This window comes from Mugil cephalus, chromosome 1 (assembly GCF_022458985.1).
Source record: "Mugil cephalus isolate CIBA_MC_2020 chromosome 1, CIBA_Mcephalus_1.1, whole genome shotgun sequence".
In the NCBI taxonomy this organism is placed as follows: domain Eukaryota; kingdom Metazoa; phylum Chordata; class Actinopteri; order Mugiliformes; family Mugilidae; genus Mugil; species Mugil cephalus.
In genome coordinates, this window is record NC_061770.1 from 19,541,635 (window position 1) to 19,551,374 (window position 9,740).

General features: G+C 42.4%; 1 protein-coding gene across 1 annotated transcript; it reads left to right on the forward strand.

Moving 5' to 3' along the window:
• Nucleotides 1-398: 398 nt before the first annotated feature.
• Nucleotides 399-9,738, forward strand: znf362b (zinc finger protein 362b). The gene is made up of 9 exons (XM_047581079.1): nucleotides 399-894; nucleotides 3,564-3,627; nucleotides 3,886-4,147; nucleotides 4,482-4,586; nucleotides 5,138-5,456; nucleotides 5,750-5,974; nucleotides 6,128-6,206; nucleotides 6,304-6,462; nucleotides 7,481-9,738. The coding sequence occupies exons 2-9, from the start codon at nucleotides 3,565-3,567 to the stop codon at nucleotides 7,595-7,597; spliced, it is 1,329 nt and encodes a 442-aa protein (XP_047437035.1). The 5' UTR covers nucleotides 399-894; nucleotide 3,564; the 3' UTR covers nucleotides 7,598-9,738.
• Nucleotides 9,739-9,740: the final 2 nt, after the last annotated feature.

Here is a 9,740-nt window from a genome sequence, read left to right on the forward strand (position 1 = left end):
CAGAGTCATCAGAGAACTTCTGCAGGTGGCAGGACCCAGGGCTGTAATGGAAAACCAGAAGGGTTGCGAAGGAGTGAACAGAAATGGAGACAGGACAGTCCCCTGTGGTGACCCCACATTACTGACAGGGCGTCCCCAACCCCCCCAGAGGGGCACAAAGTAATCAACAATCCAGGAGACAGTGGAGAAGCTGAAGGGCTGAATGAAAACACTGCAGAAATAATAATAATTAAAAAAAACACAGGTTTTGGAGGAAACACTTTCTTTGCGAATGTGTTCTTTTGACTTTTAATTTCATCTTTCATTTCTTAAATGCACACTTAAAGCATTTAACATGCTTTATAATTGTATAATTTTGTTGTAATGTTTTTTTTATTATTATTATTATTGTTAATGAGGCTTTGTATCGTTTGATTAGGGTCTCAGTTTTGGGGACAATTTACTCCTTTTATTTCATAATTTTTTTTAAAAAAATATGGTCATCTACGCTCATAAAATGTGATGCACGCGGCAGATAAAAACACCAAAAAGCTCTTTGAATATATTTTTTTCGCTTAAAGTGAAATTTCGATCGCAGCACATGCTGTGTTTCAGCATCCGAGTGTTTCCTCCACCCCTGCCGATCTGCTGGCTAAATGCACCCAAACGGGAGCAGCAAATATCGGGATTCGCCAGAAAATGCGTTTTAAACGCGAATAAATCGTCGTGCACAAGCTCAAAGCGACATTAGCAGAACATTTCCCTCTGTCTGTATTGTACTGTACTGAGCCTGCAGCAGCACCCAGAAGTGAACAAAGCGACCCGGAAGCGGTGGTCCGACTGGAGGCAGAAAGAACATCAACCTTTTATATTATAGCTGTACTCGCAAGACAATATCTGCAATCGGGACACAAGGTATTTGTGCATGTCTTTTGGTCTTTTCTCTGCTGTGCATATCTCCGACGAGCGATAGCCTCCCGGCTGCGTGCATTGTGCACACAAAAAAAATGCTATTTCTGTCCTTAGATTCGTCCCAAAAGTTACAGAATGTGGAAAAAGCAGCCCTAAAAGTGAAATTTGCTCAAGATGGCACGGCGCCTTTCGGGAGGCGAGGCATTGTGCGCCGGTTGTATTTTGACCTCAACGCATCGCTTCGGTTATATTTTTTTAATCGGGTGTAGAGAGCCGAGCTTGTCCGTTTCCGTGCTGTGTTTTTTTTTTTTTTTTTTTTTTTTTTTTTTTTTTTTGCAGGGCATGGTTGTTGTAGGAAGTGTCAGTTTTTTTAAGAGGTGGGGAGGCCGGGCTATTCAAACCTGCATTTCGCCGTAAACAATCATTCATGCCTTTGACATGATAAACACTTTTGTGTGCGCCTCGTCCCCCGCTCCCTCGTCCCCGGCACCTTCCTCGCCACAAGATGTTCATTGCTCCTACAAAAAAAATTGGGGTCTGCAGAATATGGCGTCCCGCCTTATAAAAATAAGGCTGCCATTTTTGTTTCTCTTTTGTCTGGAAATGTTTTAAGAAAACTGTCTGAGAATGTCTGGGGCGCACCGAGAGGCTCGATCCGCGCAAATCCTCCCGTCCGTCCGAGTCCAGAGGTGCTCTCAGACAGCAGACATGTCCGAAAAGTCAAAGAAGGGGAAAGTTTTTTTTTTTTCTTTTCTCTCCCCCTTCTGCGCTCATGTGAACATTTAAAGCGACGTCCACTTATTTTCAGGAATTCAGACAAAAGGAGCAGGGGAGCTCAGTGCACAAGCTAAATGGCTAAGGCTCTGCTAGACTAGTGCGTTTGGATGCAATTTAAATGTGAACCTGTAGGCCTAATTCACACATACACACACACACTGAGTTATAACTATTTAATATAGCAAATTCTATGATCTTCAGTCTTCTTAAAATATAAATAACTTATTTTCCATCTTTCTCCTGGGTGGATTTTGCTTTTAACTTTGCATTTTGAGGAGCAAAGAAAGATAAACTCCAAACGCGAGGAACCTTGAAATTAAGATTATCTACAGTACACGGTGCAAGTGTTGCACACTTACAAATAAAGAAGCGACTTCTTGTTAAGGTGCAGTTTTCCGTCAGAATTAGTCAGGTCCTTTGATGTGATGACACATTTTAGAAGCTAATAAAAACCACAAGAAACTTCACATTTATCTCTAATCGACGTGTAGCACACACGTCTGCGGTGACAATGGCCCACTCTAAATGCACCCAACCTGTACCTATAGGCCCGAAGAAAATCAAAAGTAACGCGTAATAACTTTCTGATAAGCTGTGGTTGTGGTTTTTTGCCACACGGCGCAGATCACAGATCAGCTCGCAGGTTGGGAAAATGTAGCCAGTTGAAAGGTGACAGACGGGGCAGAAAATCTCCAGTGCACCCCTGTTTGAAAGGGGGTCGTGCAAGACCTGCTAAGTAAACGTCATTGCCATGCAATGCGCTGGATTTCCTTTTCCTTTCAGTGTGCGGGCGTCCTTTTGAAAAAGATTCCATAATTAATGGAGCAATAATAATTATCGGGCCTGAGACGGAGGTGTTTTCAAAACAGTAGCCCACGAAGCTTTTCACAATCAAAATCAATCTTACAGAGTTTGCACAAGTCGCAGCCACAGTCCTGGAGATAAGCAGTTAGTTCAGTCCAACTCTGCTTAAATTTGTATTTAGTTAAGTTAGTTGGTTTACTTATTCATTCTGCATTGTGCTGAGAGTAGCTGCGTATGTGCCACACTTGAATCAGGTCGTGGGTTGAAATTGTATGCACCGTGTGGGATGTGTTTTGCAGAAGATCTGGCGACCTCGGTAACATCAGACACCTATGGAAATGTGTATAACAGTTATTCGTGATGAAGGTTGCACGGGTTTTTTGGGGGAGCGTCGGAAGGTGGCTTTAAAATATTGTCATAAAAGTGTCGACAGGTACAACACAAAAACAGAGGTTTTATTCAGGTCATTCGGGATGAAACAGAGAAATATCCACCCAGTCGCGATTTTCATTGCTAACATTTCGGTCCACATAAATATTTTGTAAATATAATTTCAAATGCGAAATAGGCACGCTCCTCCCCGTCCAGATCCGATCCGTCCGGTTATTTACTGTTTACTGCAGTCTCAGACTAACTATACCAGTGCAGGGAGTTTTTTGTTGATTTAATCTGAGTGTTGAAATGGTGTGAAAATGCAGGAAATCAATTTAAAATTAAGCCGGACATCCTTATCTGCAGACACCCTAAATCTGTTTCGTGATGAAATCAGTCCATACTGGACAAGCTGGAGCACTTCTACACATTGTTGTGACCACTTTATCATGACACGATAAAGCGTAAAAGTTCACAAGTCATTTAAATGTGTACGCCGAGCTAAAAGAAATGCTACAGGACCTTTTCTACATGAAACCTGAAACTAGACACTAGAAACTAGTCTTTGACAGCGGTTATGGTGGCAGGTGCAGTTTTCATCTTCAGTCTAAGTGAGTCAGCCTGTCGGCATTACTTGTGTCTGCCTACTGGTTTTGTTCAGAACGCGGTAACACTTACACTTGTTTAGAATGTGTTAACATAAATGTCATTCGCTTCAGGATGGCAGAGCCTCGATTTAACAACCCGTATTTCTGGCCCCCGCCGCCCACCATGCCAGGCCAGGTAAGTCCACTTTTACCACATAACTACTGAGAAACTTTCTACTTTGTTTCCATGTGTGAATGTCTTTTCAGCCATTACACTCCAGTCTGAGAAATTGTTCATTCTCGCAGATTTAAAAACAATTTTACAATGATAAATTAAACCTGTATTACGTGTCTGGTCAATGTTTTCCCTCTGGCGACTTGTTTTTCGGGGGCGTGAACGACATTCACACACGGTGGCTGTTTTCTGTTGAGCATGACCCGTTAACCCTTTCAGCTGGATAACCTGGTCCTCATTAACAAGATCAAGGAGCAGCTGATGGCTGAGAAGATTCGACCCCTGCACCTGCCGCCTACCTCCGCCCCTTCTCAGCAGCCTTTACTGGTGCCCACCTCCACCCCGGACGGCAGCGCTCAGCACGGCATGTCGGTGCAGAAGCCTCAGCCCCAGCAGGTGCCGGGGCACCACCCGCAGCCACAGGGCTCCGGACAGCCGGACATTGCTCTGCACGCGCGTCCCGCCTCCAGCTCTGGACCAGGTAGACTAGATGGAGTTTTTCACGGACACAAGTGATTATAGACATTGCACAGATGCAGGAGAATTGAAAACCCACAATGGAGCATGAACACTGCTTGCATAAAGGTTTATTAAAACGGCGTAATCTCTGGTATAAGCAAAATCAATCCCAAAGCATGCCAAGCTTTACAGTCGTGTGTAGGCTGCTAAATCTCCAGGGCGAAGTTAATGAGCTACAGTCTGGCTGTTTTTCGTTCTTTAATTTAACAGCCTTAGCTCGATTCAGAAATACGTCCTGTTTCACGACAGTATGATGTACTGTTAACTAATTAAAACGCCATCACCTCGTTTTCCAGATGGAAACATGGACGACAAGTCGGCGGTCAAGGCCAAAGGATTATGGGAAGACTGGCACATGAGGCAGCTCGGTGAGCAAACTGGACGGGTCAACCATCGCTCAGGTACCGCAGTCACTCAGTCTGTTGGTATGGTAACAAGTCAGCAAAACATTAAAGCGAGGGAAGCTGGTAAATAAGGCGCTTACTGTACTGTAATGTACATGTAGTGTGCTGCTAAGTCACTTAAGGGGCCGGCGCGCTTCCACAAATGGGGAAAAACTCCTGTCAAACACTGACCGTAGTTGGGCCAAGTTTGCTGTGGTGAGAAAGCAAGCAGCGTTCCCTCTCTCTCTGCTCCCCATTTAATTCTCTCTGTCACTTTCATGTGCACCACTGTGAATGGCTTCCAGGAAAAATTTAACGACCATCATAGTCCCAAAGCCCCGTACTAAGACACCCGGATAGTTGAACTTAGACCAAGTTCCACAAGTCTAATTATAAAAGATGGACATTGATGGAAGCTGGTTGCTGCCTGGAGGAGTAGAAAATGTATAGTGAATAAGCTACGACTATAATATATAGTATAATTTAAGCATGTATAATGTACCTAAGTAGCGTTGCAGGAGTCTTTATTGTATGTGCTAATGTTAATGTTCTGCTTCCCACCTCCACAGGTCTGGCTCCTTCATCTCGACCTGACAGCCACAGCACCTCAGAGGCCCTGACCCCCACGACTCCAACCTCCAGCAGCCAGAACCGCCTGGGCGGCGCTCCCTCTGTGAACATCATCTCCGGGCTGGCCAGCGGCCCCGGCATGGACCACATGAAGGCCGGAGGCCTGGCCGGACTGCTGGGCCCCCCACCAAAGGCGCCGCGGGGAAGGAAGAAGATCAAAGCCGAAAACACATCTGGTCCTCTTCTGGTGGTGCCGTACCCCATCCTGGCCGACCAAGGCTGTGTCACTATTGCACCCAAAGAAGGCAAAACCTACAGGTTGGACACAGGAAGCTTTCCATGCGAAGCCAGTTTACAGATTTAATTGTGGTTTCGGTTAAACTGGATGTCACTGACTTAATGATAATATGAACCCATATTTTAATCCGTGTGGACAGCAGTTATAATTGCCAAATTACATCTTTAGCACGATGCAGGTTTCACCTTCTGGATATTAAACCACTAATCCCTTAATTTTAATGTAATGTAGAAAATAGTGTTGTTTTGCTCTGTAAATCTAGATTAATAGGAGCCTGACATGTTCATATCTCTGTCTCTTTCTCTTCACCAAGGTGCAAAGTCTGCCCACTCACCTTCTTAACCAAGTCAGAGATGCAGATTCACTCCAAGTCGCACACAGAGGCCAAACCGCACAAGTGTCCCCACTGCTCCAAGACGTTCGCCAATGCCTCCTACCTGTCCCAGCACCTGCGCATCCACCTGGGGATCAAACCCTACCACTGCTCCTACTGCGAGAACTCGTTCCGTCAGCTGTCACACCTGCAACAGCATACCAGGTCCGTCAGGCTGTGAACACAAATCTCTAATTTCTATTTCATCTCTATTTATACTTCTACTTAATAAATATAAAGCGTGTTGGCTCAATTGTAGCCGTCACCTCCGTTGTGATCACTTTTTTTTTTTTTTTTTACTGGTTTCTTTTCCCACAGAATCCACACTGGCGATAGGCCTTATAAATGTGCTCACCCCGGATGTGAAAAGGCTTTTACCCAGCTGTCCAATCTCCAGGTCAGTAAGAACCATTCAATTCAGAACGGTAAAAAATAAATAAAATAAAATAACTGCGCTGTTCTCATGATGCCTGTCTGTGCTTCTTCCCCAACAGTCTCATCAGAGGCAGCACAATAAAGACAAGCCGTACAAATGTCCTAACTGCTACCGTGCCTACTCAGACTCTGCGTCATTGCAGATCCATTTGTCAGCGCACGCCATCAAAAACGCTAAAGCCTACTGCTGTAGCATGTGTGGCCGGGCATACACCTCAGTGAGTAAAAACGCAGAATGTCTGTTGTCCCAGTGTGACTCCACAGACCTTTGTTATTGTCCTATGTCTCAGACTAGGAGAAGTCATGTTTCCTGTTTGTGATATTTCACTTCTCTTCAAATAAGTGTTTTTACGTCTCAGAGCTGGTAACATTTTGTTTTTCGGGGTCGCCCATCCACCTTTACGTTCTTTTCGACGCGATTCTCGAGGAACGCCTCAATGGACTTTGCCACTTTGACTCAAATTTGGCTTGTTTTGTGGAGTCACGGTGACGCACAGATTCTTTGCTGAGATGTCTAAGAGGAAAGAGCGATGACATCACATGTAAAAGGTCATAGATCTGTATCACATAATGTTGACTCCCTGTGGTGTTTAACTATGTAGACAAATGGAGACAAACAGAAGAAAAAAAAAGATGAGCATCACCCCTACATTTATACTGTTGCTAGGTTACACAAACAATAGCCATGCAGGGGGTCTACTCCCTCGTCTTATTGAAAAATGCTAAAAACCTGACTAGATGTAGCAAGATGGCTAATGTTAGCAACCACGCTAACAGTCCTTAAACCAGTTTTCAGTTTTGTACCATCACTTATTTACAAGTATACAGCTATAACTGCTTTAGCATTTAGCATTTTTCAGTAAGAATGGGCCCCTAAATTGCTATTAGGTGTCCAAACTAGCATCAGTGACATTGGAAGTTTTGTTATCCTTCATGGATTACTAAAGGAAATAAATGTCTGCATTTAATCCATCCGTTTGTACAATGAAGTGAGGAACACTGAGTTAACGTGCTCGCTGAAGGCACAGGATGTTGAACAGATTTTAACCTCAAAGTCCTCAAATCTGCTTCTCTAACCACTAGTTCCTCATATTCACTACGTAAATGATCTAGATGTTAAATGCAGCTTGACTTATTAGTGGAGGCACACAATCAGGAGGACTGAGTTCTATTAGCACGTGACTCAATATGTTTGAAATGATTTTTTAATTTCTGTGTGTTTCAATGTGTTTGTAGGAGACCTACCTTATGAAGCACATGTCCAAACACACGGTGGTGGAGCACCTAGTGGGCCACCAGTCGCCCCAGAGGACTGAGTCCCCCAGCATCCCCATACGCATCTCCCTCATCTGAGCTCCCTGGACGTTCAGCAGCAAGATCCGGAAGCGGGCGTTCGGCTGGAGCTTATGAGGCCCTGCACCCACGGCCATCTACATAAGGCTTACATTAGCGTTATGACAGCTGACACGAGCATTCGGTGTTAGATTCAGTAAACGGACCGCCTCCATCCGCCTCGACACGGGCCGTCTGTCGGAAAACGAGCACAGCGTTATTTTGTGAATGTAACAGTACAGCCAGAGGTTGTCCAGACAGGGGTCGAGCAGAAAAAGAATGTCTTGAGTCAGATTAAATAAGCACTTTCGTAAGCGTCATGTAAACCGCCGGATGCATTGGCCATTAGAAATGTTGTCGTTGCGTTCTTAAGTTTCCTCTTCCATCAAATGGGTTTCCAAAATGTGCCAGATGTTGTTTGCCCTTATGAATTGAGAAGTAACAAAAACAAAAAAAAAAAAAAAAAAAAAAAAATAGTAAAATAAAATCTTTGCTGGGTGTATTTTGGAGACATCCAAAGATAATCTTAAAGCACTTTTAGGCCTCGTGGTTTTGGCTCAAATTCTTTCAATCTTGCCGGATAAAACTAAATGCCAAAGGGCATTACTTGTGGCAGCTAAGAGTACTGACTGTGTGCAAATGACAGTCGTTTCTGTTACCTTCTTCATTTTACATCACGTTTTTTGTACAGATTTACAGGGTCCTCTAAATTTGGAGAAAGGCAATCGGTAGAAGACAATTTAAAACATCTAATGATTGTATTAGGAAGTTGCATTATTGACTTCGAGGAGGCAAAAAAACAAAACAAAGCAACATGGATGGGAAAGAAAGATGAATGTTTTTGTTTGTTCTTTTTTATATATATTTCCTGAATCTTTCACTCCATATTTGACGGCACCTTTACGATCATGAACTATGATCAAAGAAACACTGCTTTTATTTTCTCCCAGTAGTTAGTGCCATATATGAACCTTGTCGAGGTTTTAGGAGAAAGCTAATCTCGGTGATAGTGTTTGTCTGCCTTCCCTTTTCAGTTAAGCTTTGACTATTATTTCCTAACAATTTAGAAGCATACGCTTTTAGAGTTTGTTGCACACGTCTCAGTGCCAGCTCTGTTCTCTACATCAGCTGAAATTAAATTTAAACATTGGACCAAAATGTGAAGTAATTGTACAGCTACTTTAACCCACCAATTAATGATTATTATTTTTTATTTTTTAAGTCTTTAATAAGCTTTACCCATTTGGAATAAACTGCAGTATACTGTAAGTCATATTCAGTAGGCCTATGTTATGAGTTCACGCAGAGGTGAATCTTATTTTTCTCTTTAGTATTCTTTTTATTGTACGCAGTATTGTTTGTTGGACTTTTACTGTAACCATAACCTCTGAATGGTACTAATAGGGTACCCTGTATTCTTCAGGGCACTTCGGAAAAAAAAAAAAAGGTGCTACGGCTAGGCGTTGCATTTGAGATGGAACTGAGAATAATGTAAAATACATATACAGTATATAGTATGTTTTCAAAAGAATAAAAGCTTATTACTCGAGCCACTGGCCTGAAAACAGACATTTACGCCAACAACAGACCCTGCCTCTTCAACTTTACTCTCTCTTAAGAGATAATGGGGAAAATGTACATGTTGCTGTACTGTAAAACATGTTACTCATTTATAGTACCTATTTTTAAGTTTTCATAAACACGTTCTGTTTAGTTTTGTAAAAGTTTATGTATGAGCTTACTGTAATTATTTTAGTCTACCTGTATGTTATTAATATTCACGTTTTATATCAGTTATTTACATGTAAGCCTTAACTGTTTTATCATCCCATTTCCATTACTCTGTATTGTGTTCGGCAGTATTCAGTCGTGTAAACATTTTATTTTATTTTTTTTTTTTTAATTCATTTTTCTTCCGCATGGAGTTCCTGAGCTGTAATCTGTATAACTGTTTAACCCATGTTCTCTATGAAAAGATAATGCGTAGATTTATTACACTTTTTTCCTGTCTTGCATTGTGGTTTCATATACAGTTTCTAGACGACTAAATATGCACAGCCAAGACTGAGGAATTAAACTAAGGTTATCAATGTTTAAAAGAGAAAAGGAAAAAAAAGCTTTGTATCTTTACCTTGTTTAATAAACAGACTGTTATAAATTAATC

Coding starts and splice junctions, on each gene's coding strand:
- znf362b (XM_047581079.1), top strand. CDS start 3,565: ATGGCAGAGCCTCGATTTAACAACCCGTATTTCTGGCCCCCGCCGCCC. Junction 4,148..4,481: donor CGCCTCCAGCTCTGGACCAG/GTAGACTAGATG, acceptor CTCGTTTTCCAG/ATGGAAACATGGACGACAAG. Junction 5,975..6,127: donor CACCTGCAACAGCATACCAG/GTCCGTCAGGCT, acceptor CTTTTCCCACAG/AATCCACACTGGCGATAGGC.